We start from the raw sequence: 27,580 nt of genomic DNA, 5'->3' as shown, positions 1-27,580 counted from the left end.
GAAACCCTATCCTATCTTAATTGGCATGTTACAAAGTACCCTCTCCAATGTAGCCATTTAACCACGGCCTGCAGACATGGTCGAAGATGAATACACATACACATACTCCACGAAGGACGGGCTGTAGACATTAGCAGAGAAATAAGTGTTGCATAATATGACTGTAGATCGCTTCTCAGTCGATGTGGTTGTTTGGCTTCTAACAATCTCTGTGACTGCTTTGCCACCCTCAAATCTAAAACCATGCCAAGACATTTGGAGCAATCTAGACAGCACTCTCTCTTTCACTTGTAGCAGCTTTTAGCATCAATCATGAAAATAACAGAGAGCGCATGGTTTTAAAACAGATGGTATTGAAATGTATCTACATTTCAAACTTTTTCTTGACAACTTCAGCATAAAAAAAACCCCCTCAAAACATATCTACAGTATATCAACTGTATGGTATAAGTCAATTTGTTGTGACTCTTTTCTTTTGCACAATATTTAACAAATCTTTACTGAGTGTCAACGTTAATAAACAGGGCAAACAAACAGGAATGCTCTCACTGTGAAGTCTACAGTACTGTCTGTCGGCATGTTACACAAGCAGGCCTCGGATTGACAGCAGCCAGAAATCCAGCACAGGCTTAGTGTAATGACTGGGTTTGCGATCTGGGGAAAAGTCAACAGAAAAATTCCCCACATCTTCCAATTTTCCACATGTCCTGAAGCCTGCATTTTTATCCGCTGGCTAATAAAGAAACTGACTAATAAACTGTTGACAGACAGGCTGACTCCTGGACGACAGCAGACAGTGAACACAGCTGCAGCAGCTCCGACCGAAGCTCTGCATCTAAACAAGTCATGACTCTGAGACGTCTGGAACTGTTTGTGTCTCTGGTGATTCAGATTTGTACTTCCTGGAAATAAATTATAATAAATGCTGGGAGGTTTTCATGACACAAATTGGCAAGTTAGCCTGCAGGCCATATAGTAATCCTAAAGGTAAATACACCTGTTTTGTTTCCTGTACAACTATGTCACAAAGTCAGGCCATATAACCCATGTTGGCCCATTTAGTCCGACAGGAAACTGGGTTTATCCGAGGTCAGTAAGGAGTACAGGTGGGATGTTAACTGAGTCCATGGAGAGCTCAACTGCCAAACAGCTGGCGGGTTGGATACAGCTGTGGTCACATCCAGAGGGAGGCGAGGGAGTGAGGCAATGAGAGGAAGGACGAGAGGGAGGGAGAGGAGAGAAGCCTTGGGGATCGAGGAAAAAGGAAAGCAGCTCTGTGTTTGTTCGTTTCCCATGATAAAATTAGGTTCAGACGACTATGAGTTGGTCATTCAGTATGTTTGAGTAATTTATTGCTAGATTGGTCACAGCTTTTCTTTGTTTCTACAAGTGTCACAGATGATTTTGCCAAAAACCGTTCATCAGATTCTGTCTAAATTCTTGAGAGTTTACACCGCACCGATACTTTTCAGATCAAATCAGGTCAAGTTTTCTTCATTGAAATGTGAAAGTACACATTGAAATGACATTTTGTTCCTCTAGGACCATGGTGCTACAAAGGACGAACAAGATTTGAGGTAGAAAAATAAGGTTAACTTTTTTAACTAGAGAAACAGATGAAGTGTCAAAAACTTGAGGTACTGGACAGAGTTTGAAGGGCCTGGACTAAGGGAGTGCTTTGAAACCAAAGCATTTTTTGTCTAATAACAAATACATCATGAATATTCCTTTTGAGCCCATAAAGTACATTTCGTCATTAAGTCTGTAGCCAAAAATCAGCCCAATTGGATCCATTTTCACAAACGCCCTTTCACACAATGCATCCTGAACATGTGGACACTTGTCAGGATAGATAAGACCTTGTCCCTCACAGCGGGAGACTTTACCTTGTGGAAATGAAGGGGGGTCTCAAGAGGCAGGACATGTTGTGAAAAGAATGCCATGGAAGTCACAGCGTCATGTGTCCCACACTATATTGATTCTAAAAAAATGTTTTGGATATGTTTGGCTGTTATTTGATAGGGGAGCTGAAGAGAGAGACAGAAAACGTGGGGAGCGAGAGTTGAGGATTTCATGTACCGATCAGGAGTTGAACCAGTGCAACTGTATCCTCTGTACATGGGTCGCCTCCTCTGAGCTAAACCAGCCCTAGATGTTGACGAGGCTGGTTTTGCCTGTTTATCAATGCTATGTGTAATTGGGACTTCTTCACTGTGTAAATGAAACAGTTGAGAAGAACATACTGACAAAAAGAAAAGATTGTGAAGCGGCTTCATTTACTGCAAAAACATCAAACTGGTCGCCGAGCAGTCCCAGGATATGAACGTCTTCACTCCAGCACGCTCGCTCACGGGGCATTTCCCAGAATGTCACCTGCTGAGAGTTCACACATCAGCTCAGTATGACTTCTTGTGGAAAATGTTCCTAGAGGGCTGGCAAGAAAAATCCCTGATGAAGTCCAGATAACTTCTGCCATTATAGTTCACACATGAAGCTCTGGATTTCAGGACATTTTTTCAGGAGTTGTGCGTCTGTGTGAAAAGGCTAAAACAATGCTTTAACTGGTTAGTACACTTAAAGTGGTGGTGTTTCCTGGTTTTAACTTTCATCCTTTGATGACTGATGTAGATAAATGTGTGTAAATCATGTGTTAGATTTATATATAGGGTATCTTTCAGTGAGGGTTTCATTAATAAATCCAGCCTTCCTTTGGTGCTGTCCAGGTAGAGTAGACGGAGACAGCGGGAGGGGGATATTCAGAATTGTTAACACATTGATATCTACACACATTTGCACACATTGCATTTATTGTACTGTATATAAAAACTGTTTCTGAAGCTTCAATTTGGACATTTTGACTGGTGTCATATGGGTTTTCCGGCGCAAGAAGTGATATCTGGACGAAGGGGGGATTTGCATCTCTTCCTTCCTAGCCTCAACAAGAATGACAGATGTGGAAGCAAGCTTGTGAATGACAGGTAGACATGCCTTATTGCTGCCCTGCTTTGTCTTCATTTTACTCTAAACTTGCCCATGTTTTAATGTTTGGTCTGTTTAAGCAGTGTAAACATATTCTCCTCTGACTGACAGGCTTTCATTCTGATGTATCCTGTTACTGCTCCCTGTTGCAGCAGCCAATGCCTCCACTGGGATCATTAAAGTTTTATCTAATCCATTATATCTATAAACTCCAGTTGTCTCTACGTCCATCTGCCTTCATATTAAAATACCCACCCCCCCCTCCCTTCTCTCCTGTTATTAAACCTGCTCTCCCTTCTTTCCTCTAATGGGTTTTTTTTCTCCTCCATTCTTCTCTCACACCTCCCTCCTCTCTCTCCATCTTCATCTTCCGCCTGTCTCCAGAAGGAGTGTGTTAGCACAATTTTATTAATTAAGCAAGACATGCTCCTTCGCGCTCAGGACAAAAACTAAATAACGAGGGCTTCTGCTATCATTGTCACTCATCCATGGCAACATGTTCTCTCTCTCTCGCACCAACATAAACACCCCCCCTCCACGTACACACAATGTGTTGAAAAGCTTGGCTGGACTGGATGTAACAGCCTGTATTGTCCAGGCCAGTGCCCTCAGCTTCAACATGACTTCATCCAAACCCGCTGTGATCTGCTAAGACACAGACTACTGCCCTGCTGAACAACAGGAACCCTCCTACCAGAGCAGAGCCTCCACAGTGAGAGCTTCAAAACCCAATGACACAACAGAAGACTGAGACTCTCCCTATGCAACTGTCCACACTATATTTACTGTTTTAAGAACATACTGCATCTATTTTTTGCAACCTCTACCTTATGCATGTATAAGCAATCTGCCTACATCGCTATGTATTATTTATTTTATTGTCCTTTGCACTCTTTTTCACTGCACTATAGCCATAGTACATATTTGTGTCAGTACAAAGAGAGTCGTATAAACTATAGAGTCGAGTTCCTTGTGTAGATTTACTAAATCTGACTCTGGATACATAGAATCAGAAACCATCACATTGTTATTTTCATCAAGTCTCTATCTCTCAATAACTGGTTTAAAAACAACAATGTTTACCATTTCCATGCTTCATGTCAATCCGGACCAATCTGCAGGTTGCATCACAGAAGGATCAACTTTATAGATTTAATCATCTCCAACATGATCATACAATTGGACCGACTACACTGCTCTACACCTTTAAGGATCGGCTCAACTCGCCTGGGAGCTCATCCAAAAAAAATAGGAGGTATAGTCAACAAATTTGGGGAATGGAAAGCCGGATAAAAACACACAATACACATATGTTAGTGGCTGGGCGTCGGTTGTTGGTTTGGACGACACTGTCCGATGATGGAGGCTGGGCATCGGGCGGTGGTTGAGGGACGATACGGTCCGATGGTGGAGGTAGGGTTTTTGTATGACATTTTTTATTTGATCAATTACTTGAACTATTTATCTGTTACCACTGTTGCCAGTTTGAGTTCTGCCAGTTAAATAACATCTAAAAGGCTTGGTTGCAATGAGCAATATTTCAATATACAAGTTTGTGTCTACTTTTGCATTGCCATAAAAATTCCTGCAAATGTACTCTACATTTGACTAAAAGATAAGAAGCTAGATGGTAAACAGATATCCCTCCAGACCTTTGTCTACTGTAGTCTGATGTCTATAAATATCAAAAATAGGAGCGGTAATGTTGAGCCGTTTAGACCCGAGTCTGGCTGTCACTTTGCTTTTCAGTATCAAATGATACAAACATACCCCCAGTGTCCGCGTACTCCAACAAAACCTCCCTTAGGACACCAGAGGGAAGACGTTATAAGCTTTTTTCAAATACAAACAACCAAGGGAGAAGCAAACACTTCAGAAGGGTAAAACCCTGCTCAGTGCTCTGAAGCCGACTTTCCACAATCACTCTTAAGTGCCCCATTTATTTACCAGCTGACAGACCTCAAAGTAAACTCAAAAGTCTAGCCAGCCGTTCAGAGTCTGCCCACTTTCCTCCACCTCTGCATCCATTATCCTCTTATCTTTGTCTTTCAGTTTGGCCGGTCGGTGGAGAAGCCGGACTTTCACACTTGGCTGCTCCGCTCTGCTGGCCTCCGGCTCACCTCCACCAGGCAGACCACAGCACAGCATGGCGGCATCCTGGCACTCGGCACACACACAAAACGCACACAGAGCTTCAATTCAGACAAACACTTCCTACTCTATGTGTGTGTCTCTGAGGGCTGGAAGCCAGAGCGGTAATAGGATGTTCCTCGCTTGCTTTGTGATGTCTCAAAGAGCTGAGCCGGAGCCAGAACGCCGGGTAAAAGCGAAGGCGCCCAAACTAAACTGCATTTTCTGAAACCGCCTTATGTGCGAGGCGCTTTCTATTTAGATCATGCTGTTTATGAATTATACCTTTTGATTGGAGTAGAAAGATGCAACAATTATTGGTTAAAATGATGCATTCATTTGTTTGCAGTCTCCTGAATGTTGCATTGCCAACAAGAAAAATCTAAGAATCACAAGTTTATTTAAAATCATATGCTCCGCCTGCTTGTCGCCTCCTCACATGGGGCGTGACCTAACCGCTATAGGCCATCCAGCGCCTGGCAACCAGCAACAATTTTAACCATTTTCACATTCATAATTAGCAGATCAATTATTTTCAAATAAAATATTTTTAGCTGGTATAAGTGTCCTAAATGTAAAGATTGCCTGAATTACTTGCATGCAATTATTTACTTTTGAGCTCTTTGTACAATAAAACAAGAAATTAAAAACCATTTATTCAGAAACTGTGATTGGACTTTTCCATATTTTCTCACAATTGAAACCAGTAACAGACTACAGCACTGTAAATGCTCAAGAAACATGCAACATGAAACATATATAACAGGGATTATGCAGCATTATATTGCAATATTTTCCCACTTATTAAACATTTAAATGTTGTTGTTTTTTTAATATCTAATGACACGAAAAACACCAAGAGTGTGTTATGTAGTCAGAGCAAGTGAACAGATATTTAAATATTATTAAAAAAAGCTGCAACCTTGCCCTGTTAAACTTCCATAAAGTATCATAAAGAATCAAGTGTACCAACATTATCTTACTCTCTGAGATTATTCAAGGAAACAATAGGCGGATAAGACCTTAATAAAGATAATAAATAATCACACCCTGATGGGGAAACTATTTACATTATCAACACGCTTAAGCCTCTTTTTTTTTTTTTTTTAACAATAACCTAGGCGTCATATTAATGGGATTCATCCAACAGTTGTAATCTGTACTGTTGTACAGCTAAACCCCCTGTATAGGTTCACGGTCTGTAAAATGAAATTAGGCAGACAATGACGCATATTATACGGCTGGTATTTAAAAAAGTCAGTCATGTGTAAGACACAACAGGCAATCATCTGTTTTTAAATCACATCACACGGACGATAATCCATAATCTGAAATCAGACAGCCAATCATGTGTAATCGGACGGCCGACGCGTAAAGCTCCTGATGGACTCTGGGGGGATTATGACGGCCTTTAGACAGCATCTCTACCCGGCACTGAGGAAGAAGATGATTCATGAATGAATGAATGAATGAATGAAACATCCTTGATGAGCCATTTTGCTTTGTTTTTTTTTCAAATACTCATGTAATCTTTTCATTTATTGAGATGGACTCTTCATGTTGGTTTCACTACTTTACTTTTGCACGTATTAAAAATACTGATTTTGAATTAATTGAAATTTAATTCAGCTTTGTTTATCTCATTACTGTCCATATTTTAATGTCCCAGAGCTTTTGAGAAATTACAGGGTATACATAATTTTACAAATACACCATGTTTAGAGGACTTCTTGTATTAAATAAAACAATACCAAATTTCCCTCTGGGATTAATAAAGCATTTTCTGATTCTGATTATATTTTGCTTTCTGCACACTGAGCTACATATGCAAACACACATCTTGTACAATGTGTGAAGATGTGGTTCTCCTTTGGATATAATGGATCAAAATTTGATTTTGTAATGTTTCAATTGCAATACATGCTTCATCAGTTTAAATAAAATGAAACCAGATGAGCTGGAAAGTACATAATAATAAGACACAGTGAAAAAGACCACCATTTTTTCACAAAACTGAATCAAATGTTAGTAGCAGTAGTGTTATCTTTCACTTTTCTGATTTAAAAAAATGACTGAAACCTATTTTATAGATTTAGAAACAGACTTAAAAGTAAATGAAATGTCTCATTCTAAAAGGTTGACTAGCCAGTCTCTACAACGGTCAAAGTGGAAACAAAAACTACCACAGCGGACTAAATCAAGCACCATAAAAATGTATAAATATGGATTACACACAGAGGCGCTGCTTATCAACAAGCAAGGCAGGCAACTGCTTGGGGCCCCAGACCAGTAGGGGCCTGGGTCAACAAAGCAAAAGGAAGAGGAATTATCCGCCTAAAGGAGAGAAAAAAAAAAGAGGAAGAAGAGTACGCATGGGGACATAACGGTGATGGACGCTGGTTGGAGGGCGCAATTTATTTTTGCCTAGGGCCCCAACAGACTCTTGAATCTCCACTGATTACACATGGAGGGGGGAGACACTGAAATCTGGACAAATCATATCCTCATTTGTACAAAATCTGTTTCGATCACAGAGGAGCACAAACCTTCAGTTACATTTTTGAGGGCCGAGTGAGCAAAAATTGGTACATATTAAACTGCAGGTAATAAACCACTGAGGTCAGTTAGAGGAGCATCACACACACACACACACACACACACACACACACACACACACACACACACACACACACACACACACACACACACACACACACACACACACACACACACACACACACACACACACAGGATGCTGCTGGTTGCCTCTCTGGTTACAGCAGCTTTGCCATGGCCTGGCCAACACCCCAAAAATCAAAGGTTGATGCTCCACCACAACGTCAGCAAATAAAATAAAACAATCTAACAAGCCTGTAGTTTAAGACAAGGAGCTTATCAAATTAAGTATTCATCACTCTGATGTTGCAGCACTAAGAGCTCCTGTTTGTATGATTTAATGAGGACCTTATATGTATATGTGTATGTACATCTTACAGCAGATATTGTGATTTACATTGGGCTATTGTTGAGTTATAACGAGGGAAGCTGCAGCAAATGTTGAAGTGTTTTATAAGGGCTGAGAGTCCAACTAATCACATGGCAGTGAAGAAAACACGCTGGGGGAAACTGGCAACAAAGAGACTTATAATGGCTAATTAGTGAGTGATAAAAAATAAATAAAAATCATTGTTAATTATGGTTGATTATGAGAAGAGGGAGCAAGAGGATGGTGGTCTCTCCAACACGGAATACACCACCCTGTTACCGGGAATCCCTGCCAGCCTCTCATTGAACAGGGTGTGACACACACACACAAAAACATCAACATACTACTTTATAACTTGCTATTTAAATGTAAAACATAATTAAAGTGGGAGATATATGTTTTAAGTGTACAGTTAATCAGGCAGAGAGGGTATGCTGACCCCCCACCACACACCCACCCCCCGCCCCGTCCCGTGGTTTCCTCGCAGCTTGTCTGCAGACTATGTTGCCCTATTGTTCCGCCGCTGTCACAGCCCTTAAGGTGGATTAGCTTTAGCTTTAGCTTTAGCACTCGCCGGCTAACAGCAGGACAGCCAGGAGGGGGAAAGCTAATGCTAACGATTCAACAACACAAAGCTAAAAAAAAAAAAAAAAAAAAAAAAAAAAAGGTAACACGGCACCTTTCTCCCTCTCCGTGTCCCAAACAAAGTCAACGTCGTACCCGTGCCCCTCCAACACAAAAGAAAAGACCGCAGTTAAAGTCAGTTTAAGGAGTTCAGACATACCCAGAGCTCCGTTCCCCAACTCATTGCGGATTCCACCCTGTTGACTTATCCCCGTATTTGACGCAGTTTTCCCGGCTCGGATTCTCCCAAACTGCCGCTGAGACTCCCGGTCCACACTGACTGACTGTGTCTGCCCGACAAACACACCCCTCCTCCCCCTGCTCCTCCTCCTCCTCCTCCTCCTCCTCTCTACAGGGCCGGTCACACCAGGGGCCCTGGACCACAGAAATACTCAGTTAGAGGTTAGAATCCCAAACAAAAAGAGAGAAAATGGGAACAAAATGATTCAATATGCTTCATATAAATGTATGACAATAACAAAGGACACTTAAGTAGCCTAATAAGATGTTTAAAAACAAGGCTTTTCAGATATTGTAATATATATATAGAATAGAATTACTTTATTGATCCCAAACTGGGAAATTGTGGGAAACAGCAGCAGGTTATCCAAACACACAGTATGAGTAAAAAAACACAATGTCAGCAAATCTAAACATAATATAATATTAACTACAGAGTAAAAAAGCACTAAAAATATCAAAACTAAGAATGGGAATATATACAACCAGGATTTAACTAAGCATTACTAGTCTTAAATAGGAAGATTAAATATGGAAGATTTAATGTAAATGTGCAAAAGCAGAGTCGTAAATGGTTGTAAATTAAACATGAAAGATTAAATGTAAAAATGCCAAAAACAGAGTTGTAAATGGACAGTACTGACATAAGTTAAAGTGCATGAGTGTAGACATATTATAAGCAGAAACTATACAATATAACGGCGAGTAGACAGACAAATGAAGTGAACATGAGTGCAGGGATAATTTGTCAATTTAACATGTGCAGAACAGATTACAGTAAGGTGAGACAGATATTATCATGATGACAGTTCTCTGCTCGCATGAGGTGAGCTGTTGTACAGAGTTATGGCCTTCAGATATCAGATATCAGATATTTTATTTATTCTTATTTAAATCAATGTAATCTTTAAATAATAGGTTAGTATGCGCACAAGAACTAGAGATAATAAAAATCAAATTAGTAGTCTACCTGTTAAAACCATTTAGCTTGTTCACACAGCTTACTGTAAAATCTGAAAAGGTCAGTAGTGATTATATACAATCAATATACATCAACAATAATAATTTTTAAATCTATTATGTACAACAATAGATTAAAAAAAAGAAAGAAAAACATTTAGGGGCCTATAGGAATTCAATGTGGGAGTCTGCTCACGGAAAGGTTAATTAATTTAATTTAATTAATTTCTTCTTGTAGAGCTAGACATTTACCTGCTGTGCATTGATTCCCCCTTCTCACCTGTAAATGCGCTTTACACTGAAGCCAAAGTCGTTAATTAGTAAATGAACATTACCATCTAGCGGTCAGGGTTTGTTACTACAGCTTCAGTGATTAGAGGATAGATAGATATATAGATAGATAGATAGATAGATAGATAGATAGATGTCCTAAGGGGATTTAACTTGTGATACACTTACATATATTTTTTCAGTATTTTATATGAAGGGTTGAAATTGTTATGCCGAGTAATGATGATCTCTGCTATTAACCTCGGCAGATAATTTCTAAAACAACAGGTTATTCTGGGACTATGAAAAATTAACAGACAGTAGCTCAGTCTGTAGGGACCGGAGGGTTGCCGGTTCAAGTCACATAATAAGCTGATCAGTTCAGCTCAAAAATGTAGATACTGGGAGGTAGTTCAATCTACAAAGATGCTTATTGTGTATCTTAATTTATAAAGTACAGAAACTCCGAACCACCGTTGTCAGATAAATGCTATCCAGACAAAAAGGTGAAGTGTTTCCTCTCTGAATGGTTGTTGAATATAGTTCATACAATTTAAATACTCATATAAAGTACAGAAAATATATATATTTTTTAAACTTTATTTGGATGTAATGAATTTCCACTGCACTTCACCTCCTTCTCCTGTAGGTGGCGGTAATGTACGACAGCTCTCAAACCGCCAACAGATACAGAACCGACGAAGAAAAATGTAGCTACTGTAGAGCTAGTATAGAAAGGTGTAAACTACCTTAAGGGGGCTGTTTAAGCTTATTATTTTGCCAAATACATAACTTGTTTAATTAGTTAGTCATAAACCGGGAAGAGACAGCCATGTACAGACACATGGCGAGGTAAGAGACGTCATAATAATATAATATTACATAAATCCAGACATTTATGTATCACTTGAAGTGCACTCAGATGTCTTTACGACCTTTGGCACACATTTTATTTACATGCTGTGAACGATTTGTCTTTCTTTAGAAAATGTCCATACAGTATTTGACAAATGTTTGACAGTATCCTCTGTCATTTGTTTAGATTTATGCGTAGAAATCGAGAAAAATATGAACAACACGTATTAGTGAACCATGTAACATAAAGCTTAACCTGCAGCTTATAGTTATATTATGTTAAACGAGAATATCACAAGTTAAAGTTGTTTGTTTGTTTATGCTCATGTTGCTTTTGAAAATGATGTCCATTCAATCACATCAAGGTTGACATACACGTAATACTTTTAATCTTTAATTAGTTTAGTTTATTGTTTTATTTTGAAAGGGCAAAGCAGATGGGAAGGAAGTGCTGTTATAATAAAAACATTGCAATCTAAACAAGTCGATAAACAACAACTAAGAACATCACAACTTTACAATTAGTATGTCACAAAAAGAAACGACATATAACAAAACTGCATCACACTCTCTTCTTCTTTGAGGTGGATTATTTAAAGGTTGAATTTGGAGTCTTACCAATTAATCGACCGATATTCAGATTCAGATTGAGATTCTTTATTTTCCCACAAGGGGCAGGAGCACACAGAAGACAAGAAACACAAGGACAACATCACCATAAAACATAAACCACAACGAATTAAAAATAAAAATAAAAATCAGACAACACAGCAAAATAGAAAACCAAATAAAAACAACACAATAAAATCAGTCAAGAGCTCATACCAGAATGGAAATTCAAGTTATTAAAGTGCAAAGTGGACTATCATGTGACTATCTGTATCGGCTAATTTAATGTCAGAAAAATGCCGATATAAGTAGGTTTATTCAATTTCGGTTTATTTTTTTAATTTTTTTTGTGCCTTTATTTAGAGATAGAACCATAAAGTTTGAAATCAGTTAGAGAGAGAGAGAGAGAGAGAGAGAGAGAGAGAGTGGGGAATGTGGAAAAGAAGCCACAGGTTGGATTTAAACCCAGACTGCCCGCTTGGAGAACCACTAGGCTACCTGCGTCCTGATAATTGTTAATTTCTAAGTCAAATTTAGTCTTTAAGCGCATTATATGTTTATTATGCATTTGAGGGAACAACACATCAAACGTGTGTGTATATCTACATCTGTCCATCTCTAAAGGTCGAAGAAAGATCTAAGAAAGATATCTGGCTGTACTGTATGTTGGTACCCGAGTTTTTTTTTTTGTTCCTAATGTTCGCCCCAAAAATCCCACATCAGTCGGGCCCTAGTTTTAACCGGTGATCACATGATTGGCTTGCCTTGAGTCATGATTTAAGTTCAGTTTTAAAAAAAACACTGAAGACTCTGATATGGGCTGGAACTGAGTTCCACTTTTCTTTGGCTCTCTCTAAAAGTGATGATTGTCCAAAAGTGGTTTCTTTAAATTTAGCTGAACAGTCACCTCTTGTCCAAATGTGTCAGATTCCAACCCATGATCTTAAAGCTGTGAGGGGACAGCGCTCATTTACCTTACTGGCCGGAAGACAGTTAGTAAACATGCTCCAAGTTGTTAAAACTACCATCAAGGGAACGTCTGTGTAATCTTCTAATGTGACCCTCAAAGGAGTGTGTGCAGCGGAGGAAGAGTGTGTCCCGTCTTTGTGCCTCCTTTTACCCCGTCATCATCATGGACGATGAGAAACACGACAGAGGAGAGACACTACAGGTGACAACATCAGTTTAACTTTTCCACGACGGTCACCTCTTTGTTTTGATCATGCTGTGAACAGGACATCTGCCACTACATTTGATCTGAAAATCTAGACACTTACTTACAATCTGTGTTTAGTGTATTCACTTGCTGTTTGCATGTTGTGTTGCAGGCTGTCTGATCCCCGTTGGCAGTGTCCTGTCCGCTTTATGAGCTCTGCAGCCCGTAAGAGGAGATCTCTGCGCAGTGCCTTCCCAGTGCTGGAGCAGCCCCTCCAGCCCATCCAACGACACGTGTATGAAGCAAACCTCCGAAACAGCAACGCCTGCCACAAGAAGTATGTCTCTGCTCTCATCGGCTGGCTTTTTTTTTCCGTCTCTGATCAACTCAAAACGACTTCATTATTAACTGTAGTACTTTGTAAGATGTTGCTGTTCCTTGTCTCTCCCTCCCTGTGTTAGGTATGTGGAGTTGAGTGAAAAGGTTAGAAAAGGTGGAGGGGATAATGCGGTAGCCAGACACACTCTGAGAAACAAAAAGCTGCTGGTCAGGGATCGCCTGAGGCTCCTGCTGGATGACGAGGACTTCCTGGAGCTGTCACCGTTCGCTGGTCTAGGTCTGCCGTACGGAGACATCCCTTCAGCCGGCTGCCTGACTGGTCAGAAACCACTAGCTGCATCTGTATCTTTGGTACTAACTATAGACTGTATCATGTGATTAGTTTGACTGCAGCTAAGTTCACACAATGTACTCCTCTTACTCTTTAGTTCAGCCAGCCTATGGCTTTGTTTTTCCACTTTATGAAAATCCAGGTAAGAAACAAATGTTTGCCTCTGACCTCTGCCCGTGTGTTTTGTCTGTATGTGTCGTTCTATGTCTCTGTTCAGGCATTGGCAGGATCAACGGACTGTGGTGTGTGTTTATTGCCAACGATGCCACGGTGAAGGGCGGCACGGCGTATCCAATCACAGTGAAGAAGCAGCTACGTGCACAGGAAGTCGCAATTCAGAATCGCCTGCCCTGTGTTTACCTGGTGGACTCGGGTGGAGCTTTTCTTCCTCTGCAGGTTAACATTCAAACGCGTCTCTCATTAAAATATTTTCTTTGCATTCACGCTTATTCTTTTGGTATGTTTACATGAAGCGTCCAAGCTACTCTGGCACACTGTCACCTTCAACAGAGACTTTAGAGAATGCAACTGCATCTCAAATCTTACCTTAAAGTTTATGTGTCACCATGGTGGTGCGATGGCAGACAGTAAAAAAAAAAAAAAGTCCCCATGGTGTGTAGTTCTCAGGGAACCCACTGGTGGATAGCTCCTCTTCAAAAAGTCCCCAGAACTATTTGGTTCAAAAATACCTGATAATGAAACCAAACTAACTCCCCTGTATCAGTCATGATGTTTTACATTTTGTGCGTCTGTAAGATTTCAGTCCAAACAAAGGAACCTTTGGGCTACGCTGCTGTTCCTCAGTTTATGTATTTTCCTTCCTGTTCACACCAGCACAGTGCCCGCCGCAGAGATCTATTTCTAAATGAAACCGTATAAGGGTTGACACAGGGATGTAGAGGCGTCTTTTCAGGAGGTTTGAATGTAAGCTGAATTTGGCTGCCTGTTGTTTTAATCTCTAACTCTCTTTTTATGTGTTTGTACAAAATGTGCAGTCAGAGATCTTTCCCGATAAGAACCAGGGTGGACGGACGTTTTATAATGAAGCCATCATGTCAGCCATGAAGATCCCGCAGGTAAAGAAATCAAGAGCAGTAGAGGCCTTTTTTTAACCAGGGGAGGATACAAACATAAAAAATGTGTGGGTATAAGTACGAAACAGATGACATAGCTGACCTCGCAATATATCCGAGCGGTCATGGAAAACAATGGATTGTACATATTATCCAAAGTTGCTTTGCAATACTTTTTCCCCGTGCATTTTATTTTGGTAAGTTAAAAGTAATATCTATTTCTCAGTTTGAGCGGCATCCTTCATTTGTGTCATTAAATCAGTGTTTAAAGTTAAAAGAAAGAGTGTACCTAGGAGAACCTCGGCAACAACTGCATCAAAAATATTTCATCTATAACTTTACCCAATGGCACGAGGACCAAATGAATATGAGAGATAAAGAAACTTCCAATGTGAAGTCTGCTTTGATCCCTTGTTCTTTATTCTCACACACAAACACATATCTTTCTAAATCTGAAGGTATCAGTGGTGTGTGGCTCGTGCACGGCGGGTGGAGCTTATATCCCAACTATGGCAGAAGAGGCTGTGATGGTGCACCGGATAGGGACCATATTCCTGGGCGGGCCGCCCCTTGTGAAGGCCGCCACGGGAGAGGAAGTCACACCAGAAGACCTGGGAGGAGCCAGACTTCATGCAGAGTACGTCAATTTAATTAAGAGCATCAAAGACTCTGATATTAAATAAATAACCGTACTAATCAATCATGTCCGTCTCGTGGTTTCAGAGTGAGCGGCTGTGTGGACCATTTCGCCTGGGAAGAGAAGGAGGCGTACGATTGCACCAGAAACATCATCTCTACGCTCAACTTCCAACTTCCTGATGAAGAGGAGGAGGATGAGGAGGCGACTAAGAGGAGGAAAAAGGAGGAGGAGCCTCTGTACAGCTCAGAGGAGCTCCTGGGGCTCGCTCCAAGAAGTTACAACTACAGTCTGGATGTTAAAATGGTACAGTGTGCAAAACGACAAATAGTTAGACTTGTACAACAAGTCTAAAGTATGGAGAAGAATCCATTTGACCTTAAACAATGTGTTGCCATGGTTATGCACACTTATAGAAAACACTTTAATTACTCTTTACATGCTTGGTTGTTATTTAGTTGAATTATTTAGTTTGATACCTTGAAAACGCCTGAAAACAGCTCAGCATTTTAATATTAAAGGTCACATATTATGCAAAGTACACTTCACCATGTTTCTCTAACACTAATTTGTGTCCTTAGTCTGTCTATAAACCCCTAAATAGTGAGAAAAGTCCATCCTCTCTGTCTTTTGCCTGCTCCACTTTTCAGAAAATGTGTGCTCAAACAGGCCGTTTGGAGATTTTCCCTTCATGACATCACAGAGGGCAGTAGCCCCTCCCACAGCTAGGTGTTTGTTCTTCCCTCTGAGTCTGCCTTCTCACCGTAAACAATATGACATGGAGCGAGAAAGCCCGAGACACCCGAGCCCTACCAGAGAGGGGGCGTGGTCAGACACAGCTCATTTACATTTAAAGGTACAGACACAGAAACAGCCTGTTCTGAGCAGGGCTGAAATAGAGGGGAAACAAAGGCCAACCATGAAGCAGAAATGTACGGTCTGTTGAAAAGGTTCTTCAGGGTCATAGCTGCCATGTGACTCTCTCGCTAAATCCAGAATTATAAAAAATGTGGGTTGTTTGTCTGTGTGCTCAGGTAGTCAGTCGGCTGACAGACGGGAGTCGCTTCCAGGAGTTTAAAGCTCGCTACGGGACCACACTCATCACCGGCTTTGGAAAGATACACGGGTAAAACGCACACACACACACACACACACACACACACACACACACACACACACACACACACACACACACACACACACTCATTACAGCTGGGCAATATATAAGTTTTTAATGTATTGATATGTTTTCAAAGGAGATAAAGGGTAAGACGGAGAGAATCACTCCCATTATTCCCCGCCAGCCTCAAGGATTAACAACCTGCCCTCAAGGACTTCTTAATCAGATCAGTACTCATCGACACAGGTCCAAAACAAAACTCTGATGCTTCCACCAGTTACCAACAGCTTCATACGTGAAATGTACCTTTAATGCTCAACCTCACTGATCTGATAAGAATAGATATTTTAAATAATAACTCAGAGTAATCTCAGCATTTTTTGTGTTGCTGACACTCAGAGGAACATTGTTCCTGCACACATTGAGTTTGTCTGAGTGTTGTAGAACTGGAAAGCTACCTTGGTTTCAAGACCGGTCACAAGACCACTTTTTGAAGGACTCTGTCTCGTCTTGGAATCTAAAGCATTTTTACTCGGTCTTGTCTCGGTCTCAGACTGGGCAGACTCTGGATTTTAAATCAAGACCACCACTGAGAGGCTATTTTTCCACGTCATCACTGTGCTTAGAAGGAAAACGCCTCTTTCTAAAACAAAATATAACTTCAATCAATATATACTTCAGTTTTTAGCCCCCGGTTACTGCCGCAACCTTCTTGGTGTTAAGGTCTAAGTGAGTGACACGCCCCCTGCACACAAGATGATGATGTTTCAGTGATATTTATGGTCTTGGTCTTGTCTCAGAGCACTCTGGTCTTGAGCCTGTCGTGGTCTTGGTTAGTGTTGTCTTGACTACAACACTAGTCTGAGCAGCACAGCTCGAGCTTTCATTGTATTTTACCAAGCATGTGAGACGTCTGAGTGTTTGTCTGTTTAAATTCCACCTTTTAGTCACCTGGTGGGAATCATAGCCAACAATGGGGAGCTGTCAAACGAGGCCGCGCTGAAAGGAAGCCACTTTGTGCAGTTGTGTGACCAGAGAGACGTCCCGCTCCTCTTCCTCCAGAACACAGCACCCGCAGCAGCTCTGACGCTCTCTCTAGCACAGGTAAAAACTCCCAAGAGAATCCCTCATCAGCTTGCATTAACACATGTTTCAGAGTCTTTCTTTTTTTACCACCAAAGGGTGCAGGCTTTATCTCAGATTTTTAATCAAGTCAATACAGAACATAAAAGAGAGAATAAAGGTAGTAGACAAAGAGATGAAAAGTAGGAAGGATCTGAGAATTAAGAAAAGCAGCACTTATAAATGTTTTTATTTCATATCTCTTCGTCTGTGTCTCTGTTGTAGGCAGAAACAAACACTAACCGTCTGAAGGCTCAGGGGTCGATGATGTCAGCAGTGGCATGTGCCTCAGTCCCCAAAATCACTGTTGTGATTGGTGGTTGCCACGGTGCCGACAGCTACGCCATGGTGAGAGCCTCAGGAAACATTTCTGAAGTTACTTTTTTTAGGAGCTGGAAATTAAAGGTCAAATGTCAATGCAGAAATGAATTTGAAATGTATAAAATGTTTACTTAAGAGTATCTGTCATAGGGGCGCTGGTGGCGCAGTGGTTGGTGCGCATGCATGCTCCATGTATGGAAGCTGTGGTCCTCCAAGCGGGCAGCGCGGGCTCGAATCCAGCCTGTGGCTTCTTTCCCGCATGTCATTCCCCACTCTCTCTCTCCCTAGTTTCCAGCTCTTTCCACTGTCCTGTCTCTCCATTAAAGGCAAAAAAAGCCTAAAAATAAATCTTAAAAAAAAAGTATCTGTCATAGAAGTTTTTGGTTCATAAATCCTTCATGATGTTCTCGCAGGATTAAAGGATACAGACGTTAATGATCTTTTTTAACTTATTTTTGTATCTAGTGTGGACGAGCCTTTGATCCTAATTTCCTGTTCCTGTGGCCAAACGCCAGAGTGTCGATGGCGGCTCCTGGTCACTCCGACTCTCTGCTCTCCTCAAACAGTGAGAAGCAGCAGCAGGAGGAGGAGGAGGAGGAGCAGAAGAAACAGGAGGACAAGTTAAATAGGAAATTAAAAGAGGAGAGCTCAGCCTTCTTTTCCTCGGGCCGGCTCTGGGACGATGGAGTCATTCTGCCTCAGGACACCAGGATGGTAAAATGATAACATTTTGTTCAACAGCCTGACACATTAAATCTGTGAATAATGCATTCAAAGCAAGTTCCTCTTTCTTTTTTTTAAACAACACAGGCTGCCAGCTACATTTCACATGTTGTGTTTCTGTGTGCAGGTTCTCAGAGACTGTCTGGACATCATCCAACAGAAGCAGTATCAGCTCTCCACAGAGAAACTACAGTCGGCTGTTCTGCGTATATAGAGAATCATTACCTCCTCTGGACAAAACAAACCTCTGTATATCTCTTAATGGAGCAATATGTAAGATATCTAGTGAATGAAACCATACAATGACCTTACTATATGATCAGACATTAAGGAAACATGCTATGTTGAAGTGCTGGCTTCTCTGACAACAATGCAGCAGCAAGTATGTCCTCCTTCTAACTTTAGATTCTGGTCCTGAATGGTCTGGATTTGTTTTGGACCAGAGAAGGTATAAGGCGGTTTTAAGGCACCCCCACACGGCCATTTTGGACGGCCGTTTTGGACGCCCCTTGGTTTGCCAGATATGAGAGCAGTTATCAGGTCAAACCAACAGGTGTTGCAGCGATGGAAGTGGGTAAGAGAACTGGTTCAGATAGAAGTGATTGTACCCGACATAAAAAGCCTCTGCATGGTTCTAATAAACTCCACGAGCAGAAACGTGCTCACACTAGGATCAATATTGGAGATGCTTTTGAAAAATGGAGAGAGATTAGAACGCAGAAAGGTTTACAGACCGATGCAGAGCTGGCTAAACACTGAAGCTTCAGTGTCCACCACATGGCAACTTGCGTGAGCATCAACTCTAGAGAGGAGGGGGCGGGGGGAGACAGCTCTCTACAATGTTTTGAATTTAGACTGCAGTACCCATTTTAAACACTAGGTGTCAGAGTTACATATTGCTCCTTTAGATCAAACTGCTGGTTGCCTCAGCTCATAAGTGACTCTCACCAACATGTGCCAAGAGGATTCACACAAAGCTCCGTCCTGTACAGACTGGTTATTGAAGGAAACGTTTGTAAGACGCTCTGAATGATTGTGCTCTTCTAAGGTTTTTTTTTAATTTAAGAGTGTGATAACATGCAGATACCTACCCTGGTTCTCATCAGGTTCTGAGAGTATCAGGTTTCTGTGTGAGAATGTAAACTCTGTAGACTCAGAAACTGGGATTAAAACCAGGATTCTGTTAAATGTGAACACTGTATCCAGGCATCTGCACATTCTTGGTTGGTTTAAATGAAAGCCTCTAAAGTGGGGGTGAGGACACCAGAATTTTAAACTATGATATGATACAAGTAAAATCAAACTTCCTTGATACCTCTTTTGATACCACAGCAACAAAATGGAAGTCCAAGCGTCAAAAATTAGCTCATTTTGGGTTTTTAATTACCAAAAATTACAGATTAACTACTGCACGCTGTCTAAATTGCACAAATACCGTGGCATGCAGACAGTGTCCCCTCCTCTGTACTCTGTAAGAGACGTAGTGTAACTTAAACACCAAAACTATTTCAGTCACGTCTTGTTCAGCCCACCTGTGAATTTGAACAGACCACAGCTGCTCTTTCTTTATTTTAGCAGCTTTGGGTTAAAACAAGTCTGAAGATTATAATATTTTCGATTAAATCTTTGGTACTTTTTGAAACTATTAATCATTAAAGAAACTAAGATTGTATCATTTAGAGCCTTTGGTATCAAGAAAGAAACCTTAGTCTGCAATGTGATGAGAAATCAAAACATGAAACAAACAAATGATTAAAACCCTGAAAGTGTTTGGAAAATGGTAGAATTTGTATTTTCGTTTTGTTTGTAGATTTCTTCTGAGGGTAATTTAAAGTCCTTTATAAAATAAGTCTGTGGTCTGGTGAAAAATGCAGCTGGCCTCATGGGTCCGTTTAAGCCTTGCCTTAAGTTCAAGAGAGATTTAGCTTTTTTTTTTAAACAGATCATCATGTGATCAGAGCCCCAACGTTTAGCACTGATTGTCCCTTTAGCCACATATCATGTCCTGTAATTACACCTGTAATTTAACCCCGTAATGTATTTTTACATATTTGTATAAAAGACTATTAAAATAGTGTAAATACATTTTAAATTGCTAAAGCATGTGTTGTTTTTTATTGATGATAGATGAAATGATGAGGTGCAATTTAAAATTTTGAATTAAAAATATTTCCCAAAAACTAAATGTTGTTTTTTTTGTAACAGGATGACATTTGACAAAAGATACATATATGAACAAATGTAATTTAAAAGTGTCTTATCCATACATAAATGTGCACAGTATTATTATTTTTTAAAACTGAGAGAGCTAAGCAGCCAGAATAGCTTAATTTTAAATTAAGTCCCGCCTCTAGGGACGTAAAGATTCACTCAACTCACGATTTATTTTACAAAATGAGACTGTTGACAAATTATGATTGAAAAAAGATTCCTTTAGGGGCTGCAAACCCACTTGTCACTTTGGTTTGTTTTTTCCTCTCAACAAGGGGAGGTGATTGGAGCGTCTCGTCGTGGTGTCGATTAAATGCTGCATCATGTTGGTCGTGCTATTTTGTCTTGTCTGTTATCTTCTCACCTCTTTCATTTTCTGTCTTAGTGAAGCCAAACTGCTTCCACACCTCTGATTTAAAAGACGGTAGTGCGTCCAAAATTTCAAAATCTTGCTCTACAGCTGCTGACGCTCACCATGTTATTTTGACACCCTTGAATCGATTTATTAATATAATTTTACGATTCACCTTTACATCCCTACCCGCCTCTGATAAGGTAAATAGCAACTCCTAGTTTGGGATTTTGGGGTGACCAATCTGATTTCAAGAGGGGGGCCCATGCAACCCCTCTGGACATGCCCCCTCTTACACTTTAAAGTGCTAAAAGCTATAATTTAATTGGTTGATAATCAACAATATTAATAAGCTCCTTTGAGCTTTTGACTTTTATGAACTGCAGTCTTAACATTTGGGTTCAGGATCTGTGCTTCCCCAGGTTGGCTCCATGCCTTTTTTATATTTTTGCCCCGCCTCCGTGTCTTTCACTCGTCTGTCAGCGTGAGGAAGACCGTCAAAGAGGCGAAGGTGAAAAGAACCGAGTCGAGCCAGGACCTCCTCCAGCGTGTCAGGAGGAACGTGGAAACGTAACCTGAGAGAAAACACATGAAACAGTCACTCTTTGGAGGAATAAAAACATACCCGTCGATGTTTCAGTGTTCATGTGTACTCACCTCAGATGGTGTTCGGTTGTAGTTTCACCATTCTGACATCCAGCTCCTAATAACACGCCTTCTTCTTTCAGCAACCTCTGACAGTACAGAACGTCCGCCTCCACCTCTGATACCTAAAAACAGAGACGTTAATATTTACAGTGTGTTATCATTATTGGCCTTACAACATCCAAACAATACCATATTTTTCTCTACATGTATTTGAAAAGGTCCTTGATATATTCCCACCTCTGCTTGCTTTAAAATCTCAGGTGGTAAACGCAGGCAGGGGTAAAGGTAGATCCCGCCCATCGCTGGTTCACAGCTCATCCCGGGTAGATCATTCAGGAACTCCTGAGCCCGCTGAGCATTCTGGGACAAAGTGGCCTGAGTGAGAAGAATCTTCTTTGAAGAAGAAAACACAGTATTTTGAGTAGGAATGTAAATCCGACGTCAGGAAACATAGAGGAATAAATGCAGCAGCACTTGATTCTCTTTCATAATCTCTTCTAAGCACACAGGAGCTCTACAGATGTGTCACCTGTGTGTATGCGTCATAGGAAGGGTCTCCAGGTGTCGGTGGGTTGACCATGATATGCAGAGCGAGCTGTCCTGTGACTGGAGCGCAGATATCAGTGCACAGACACGTATCCACAAAATGCTTCACCTCCGGGTCTATGTTGATCAGCTCCATGTATCCGGTCCTCAGACCACACCTGCTGGGACACAGACAAGTTATTTAGTCATTCTTACATGCTAGCACACTAAAACTGTCTGCAGGTAAAAGAGAGAGAACTCACTCTCCCATGGTGCCGCTGGAAAGGGAGTGAAAGGAGACCAACTCCACCTTCTCAGAGTACTCTTTGCCCATCTCAAACAGGACTCTCTTGAAGGAAACAAACTCTGTGCCCGGTCCGAACACACAGTCCTGGTACACCTGGAGCACAAGGGAACGACATTCATGAATGGACTTACTGCCGCCATCGGGAGAATGATACAAATATTAAAAAGTTATGACTTGAAAAGTTAATTGTTCTAACAAGATGTTTGCCTTGTTTTATCAAGATATGGTCATGTTATTTTAAAACATATAATTCATGGAATACCAAGAAACTTAATGATCTTGTTAAATGCTTCTTCTAAAAACATGATTTCTTAAAGGGGACATATCATGAAAAATCCACTTGTACAGTGTTTTTGAACATATATTTGGGTGACCTGAGTGTCTACTAACCCACAAAATGTGAAATAAACCCATCCAGTCCTTTGTTTGTGGTCTGCATAAGTCTTATAACACAGAGAAAAATGCTCTGTTTCAAATGTGCTCTCCTTGTGATGTCACAGTGGGATTCTGGTAAAAAAAAAAAATTCCCTCCCCTCCCCTGGTATCTCCACCCATGGACTCCACCCCCAGCCTAAAACAAAACTTTTGAGCAGGTCCGCCATTTTTATTCGCTAGCGAAGGAGTGATGTTAACGGGGAAAACTCAGGGGGGGCTCATTGCATTTAAAGAGACACACACACACCAAAACGGAGCGTTCTGAGAGAGCTGCTTTATACAAGGTCACAAACCTCCTCTGGTGCTTGATTCATGTTAAATTTTGACCAAAGCACAGCACAGATGTTTCATTTAGACCACAGGGGACAGTTTGAAAAGGTGGGAAAGGGGTATAATATGTCCTCTATAAATTAACCTTTTTCACACATGCACTCCAGAAATTTTCAGGACAGCATGTCCCTGAAACCTACCTGAGTTGCTCCCGCACACCTTCCCTGCTGGGAGACTTTCCGAGCTACATGTGTGAACACCAAGAGCCAAATTATTCACCCCTGACTTCATCCGTACTTTGTTCTGCCAACCGCCTAAATTTTCTGCAAGAGGTCAGGTTGAACTGATGTGTGAACACAGCAGGAAATATTCAGAAAATTCCCCATGAACTGGCTCTGATAGTAATTACATAAAAGGAAAAAAATACTGTCTTTATAGAACCGAACCCTGTCTCTACGTCTGCCATTTTGGATTTACGCAGCATGTTTTTCTGTTAAGACTTTCTTCCTGCCCTCCCTGTCAGACAGAGAGAACTTCACGTTGAGAGGGACATCGATGAATAAGCAACTCTGGAAGATTTCAGGGGCAGGCTTTCAGAAATGTTGTAGACATTTTCAGCAATTTGTGTGAAAAAAAGTTGTTGTTTTGTTACCTCGTCTACCAACAACAGGAGTCTCTCAGCTGCTGCAAACTGGATCACTTCCTGAATTGACTTTCTGTCCTGCACATGACCTGTGAAGACAAACATCAGCAAACTAAAGGTAATGACAACAAAGAGATTTGAACAGGCAGCTTTAATGTTGTTTTTCTTTGCCGTTTACCTGTAGGGTTTCCTGGGTTGCTGATGTAAATAGCTCTTGGGTTACAGCGCCCCCTAGCGACCTTTAAAGCTCGGTGTAGCTCGTTCAGATCGACAGCCCAGCCTTGGTCCCCCATTAGCTTGTACGGCTCTAGCGTCACCCCGGCCTCGTCCAGCAGGGCGGGTATGGTGTGAGGACAGGGCAACGGGGTCAAAACACCTGTCTGAGTCTCCCCCTCCACAGTGGATATCAGTCTCACTATCACCTGAAGAGAAATGATCAAAATGTCAAACCTATCCTTAGTACCTACTGCTGTGAGCTACTGCCATACTGAAATGCAGAAATTTAAAATGAGGGTGCAAAATGTTGAATTGCGCCCTCATTTTAAAGAACCCTCGTAGAACCAGGCCTGTTTTGGCCCCAGGCCTCTTGAGGGCCATCATGGGGTGACAAACTTCAAACCACAGCAGTAATGACAGTAGGAAACCCCCCCTAATGGGGCTCCATCTGACAGCACTCACTCTCATTGCCCTGCTTTAGCGTCTCAAGTATTACTCCTGTGAAAAACCAAAGATTGTCAATAAAAATCACTGAAGGAAAATGAAGAGGAATCATCAAATAAAGAGGAAGAGCGTCAGGACACTGGTAGCTATAATCATGGTTGGAGGGGCCTCCAATTAACTTTTGCCTTGGGCCCCAACAGGCTCTGGAATTGCCACTGGCTGTGAGGTACTTCAGCACTGAGAGTTTACATCAAAAACAGTCTACAAAGATGGACAACACATCACGTCCCTCGAAATGAAGCCAAAAGATTGAACGTTTTACAGGAAGATGTAAAAATATACTCTTACATATATTTGGCAGATAAATTAACATTTAACACAAAAACTATCGACTTAACCCCCTGAAAATCATTTTCTTCAGTTTAGATAAATGCATGGTAAGATTTGAATCTTTGCAGTCATGCCTCCAAAGTGCAGCTGCAGGCTTTCTGAAAAGTTGATATTTCTCATGATGTTAACTAGACAGCGAAACATTCTGATACAGTGATATTAATCGTATATTTTTACCATGAGGGCCTTCTGAGAGCCACCAGAAATGAAGACGTCTTTAGCGTATGAGGGCACCCCAGCGTCTCGTCTCGTGATGAACTCAGCCACGCTTTGCCTGACGTACCACATGCCAGAGGAGGCTGTGTAAGAACCTATTTGATCAAACATTAGATGTGTTATTTTTCTTTCTTTCTTAAAAAAAAAAGAATATCAACAGAAAACACCTCACCAATACTTCCTCCATCGCAGACCTCCAGGAACCTCTGAGCCCTGAGCCTGACATCCAGAGGCAGATCTTTGTCCTGTAAGAGCGCGGGGTACAAACACACTGACAAGACCTGAGAAGAAAAACAGCCCAAATATGGGATACATGCAAAGCACATAGAGAATTCAGAACATAAAGTAAGCTATAGTGTTTTTTGATCACTTTGATGACACAACTTGATCACTTTATTTTTTTTAGATCCTGTTGAATTTGGATCATATTTATGGATAAATAGTTCCTGAAAAATAGCTTTTCTAACCTCATTGCTAACGTTAGCAGCTGCTGTTGATGAAGAAAATAATCAAGCATCATCATATGAGCGTTCAAAAGTGTGGCGAATCAAAAACAGCTGCAGTCAATATACAAATGGAGTTACTTAAAATACCAGAGGAAACCATAAAAGGACAATATCCTAAAATAACAAACAAAAACACATTTTAGTCTTTCAGTTTGTTAAAAATAATGTCCGACAAGTTTGAGGAAGTAGTTTCCTGATGTAAACAAAAACAAACAAAAAGACTGACCTGGCGAACAAATGAGACAGGTTTCATTCCTGCTTTGTGGAGATCATCTGAGCTGACATCGATCACCTCTTTAAAGGGTTGCAGTGCCCCCTGCTGGTAGAAACACATTACATCAAGATAATAACTTGCCCTAGGCAAAATTTTATTGGGGGCCCCTCCAACTACCATTATGTCTTCCAGTGTCCTGACACTATTCCTCTTCCTCTTTCACTCCCAGACAGATAATTCCTGTCAGATGGGGCCCCATTAGGGAGGTTTCCTACTGTCAATTCTGCTGTTGACAAGCAGCGCCTCTGTGAATGACAGATCTTCTATTGAACTCAGATCAGGGTTAGGTGTGATGCTGTATTAGACTCTGCATCACTTCACTTCACTGAATCAGCGCTGTTGGGTTGTGGAGATGCAGTTGGACCATGTCAGTGTTATAGCATTTAAAAGTAAATTAAAGTGGAGCGGGTTGTTTTGGTTTATTTTTCGTGGTTGTTTGATGGTGGGGCTAAAATTATTCTTGGTATGGCTGTATCCCAACCAAGCCCTGTCCAGCCGACTCCGCTGTTTGGATGTCCGGGGATGACCCTGCAGGCCACGAGCCGAATCATGTCGGTCTAATTTGTTACGACAAGTGTTGCTGGACCTCTTCAAGCCTTTCAATCTTCATTTACCTTGCTAGTTGGTGAAGTTGTACCTGTGTCAGAACATCCCACTCTGCTTTGGATGTCGGGGGTTGCCAGAGATTTGTGACGTCAAAGTGAGGTCACGAGCCAAAAAAAAAAGGTTGGGAACCACTGCTTTAGCTTTACAGGTTTTGAACATACATGACCCTCTTGAATTACGACCTTAAACACATACAAACAAATAGCCTATATAAATCCATTTTTATCAAGTTGTGATCAAACGTACGCTAAATCCAATCACGTTCACTCACCTGTGTGATTTGTGCAGCCAGACTCTGCAGCTCGCTGTGTGATGAAACTCTGATCCCCTTCACTCTGGGATTCACAAGCTGCAGGCCACTCATCGTCCCTTTTTATGCTCAATTTTTTCTTAAGCTCTCCAAACAATTCACATCAAACCCCACACACTTTCAAAGGAGGAGTGTTGCAGGACAGACTCTGGAGACGCTTCAGTCAAAGTTGCAAAATCTGCCAAGCTCAGCGCATACCTGAGAATAAATATATAATCATTGAGTGTCCTTGCTCCAAGTGTTCTTTCTCCAAGTTTTATGAATAATCCTTCAAACTTATTTTTGGTCCGAACAGCGGTTCAAAAACCTGCCTCTGAGGTGAACTTTGTCCTCGATGAAGGTGGAAAATGCTACTCTGATGTTACATCCGATGACTGTTACATAAACATACAAGTTATGACCCTGAATATTTAAATCAGGGGAGCCAGTCTCCTAGTGGTTAGTGTGTGCGCCACATGTACAGAGGCTTAAGTCCTCGAGACCGCACAGCCTTGGTTCAAATCCGGCCTGTGGCTCCCTTCCAGCATGTTGTTCCCCACACTCTCTATTCCTGTTTCCTGACTTTATCCATTGTATCTCTAAAATAAAGGCATAAAAAGCCCCAAAAATAAATATCAAACAAAAGATAATATTTAAATCAATCTCTTAAAATCAAAGAAGTGAGAGATTTTAAATCTTAGGCAGAGTCCTTTATTTAAATGAGAGGATGCAAACATAAACACAACTAAAGCAAAACAGGTTAAACGCTTATA

The 27,580-nt window shown here is 41.1% G+C and overlaps 3 protein-coding genes across 5 annotated transcripts in view; 1 reads left to right on the top strand and 2 right to left on the bottom strand.

Moving 5' to 3' along the window:
- The window catches only part of fnbp1l (formin binding protein 1-like), a 48,830-nt gene extending 39,815 nt beyond the window's left edge, over positions 1-9,015 (bottom strand). For all 3 annotated transcript variants that reach the window (XM_065955669.1, XM_065955670.1, XM_065955671.1), the window contains exon 1: positions 8,880-9,015. In XM_065955669.1, coding sequence (XP_065811741.1) covers positions 8,880-8,903 — 24 coding nt within the window. In that variant the 5' untranslated portion in view covers positions 8,904-9,015. The remainder of the gene's footprint in view (positions 1-8,879) is intronic.
- Positions 9,016-10,894: 1,879 nt separating this feature from the next.
- si:ch211-198n5.11 (methylcrotonoyl-coenzyme A carboxylase 2) lies at positions 10,895-20,660 on the top strand. Its single transcript, XM_020637280.3, has 13 exons — positions 10,895-11,041; positions 12,723-12,824; positions 12,982-13,146; positions 13,271-13,467; positions 13,697-13,875; positions 14,475-14,555; positions 15,011-15,189; positions 15,276-15,495; positions 16,224-16,315; positions 17,257-17,413; positions 17,657-17,779; positions 18,218-18,466; positions 18,603-20,660. Exons 1-13 carry the CDS (start codon positions 11,022-11,024, stop codon positions 18,687-18,689), a joined length of 1,851 nt encoding a protein of 616 aa, XP_020492936.2. The 5' UTR covers positions 10,895-11,021; the 3' UTR covers positions 18,690-20,660.
- A 129-nt stretch (positions 20,661-20,789) lies between these two features.
- Positions 20,790-27,336, bottom strand: LOC109986547 (alanine aminotransferase 2-like). The gene is made up of 11 exons (XM_065955668.1): positions 26,790-27,336; positions 25,865-25,957; positions 25,305-25,413; positions 25,094-25,227; positions 24,045-24,288; positions 23,876-23,955; positions 22,475-22,611; positions 22,216-22,390; positions 21,924-22,079; positions 21,696-21,808; positions 20,790-21,613 (listed from the first exon to the last, which is right to left on the bottom strand). The coding sequence occupies exons 1-11, from the start codon at positions 26,880-26,882 to the stop codon at positions 21,427-21,429; spliced, it is 1,521 nt and encodes a 506-aa protein (XP_065811740.1). The 5' UTR covers positions 26,883-27,336; the 3' UTR covers positions 20,790-21,426.
- Between the last annotated feature and the right edge of the window lie 244 nt (positions 27,337-27,580).

This window comes from Labrus bergylta, chromosome 6 (assembly GCF_963930695.1).
Source record: "Labrus bergylta chromosome 6, fLabBer1.1, whole genome shotgun sequence".
Classification (NCBI taxonomy): domain Eukaryota; kingdom Metazoa; phylum Chordata; class Actinopteri; order Labriformes; family Labridae; genus Labrus; species Labrus bergylta.
Note: the sequence above shows the minus strand (reverse complement) of the source record. Positions and strands in the feature narration are given on the sequence as shown.

Bases quoted from the DNA above. Each gene is read 5' to 3' on its own strand.
- si:ch211-198n5.11 (XM_020637280.3), top strand. From the start codon at position 11,022: ATGTACAGACACATGGCGAG. The intron at 13,876-14,474 runs GTTAACATTCAA...CAAAATGTGCAG, and splicing joins GAGCTTTTCTTCCTCTGCAG to TCAGAGATCTTTCCCGATAA. The intron at 16,316-17,256 runs GTAAAACGCACA...TCCACCTTTTAG, and splicing joins GGCTTTGGAAAGATACACGG to TCACCTGGTGGGAATCATAG.
- LOC109986547 (XM_065955668.1), bottom strand. From the start codon at position 26,882: ATGAGTGGCCTGCAGCTTGTGAATCCCAGAGTGAAGGGGATCAGAGTT. The intron at 22,080-22,215 runs GTGACACATCTG...TCTTCTTCAAAG, and splicing joins CCTATGACGCATACACACAG to AAGATTCTTCTCACTCAGGC. The intron at 21,614-21,695 runs GTGAGTACACAT...GTTTTCTCTCAG, and splicing joins ACAACCGAACACCATCTGAG to GTTACGTTTCCACGTTCCTC.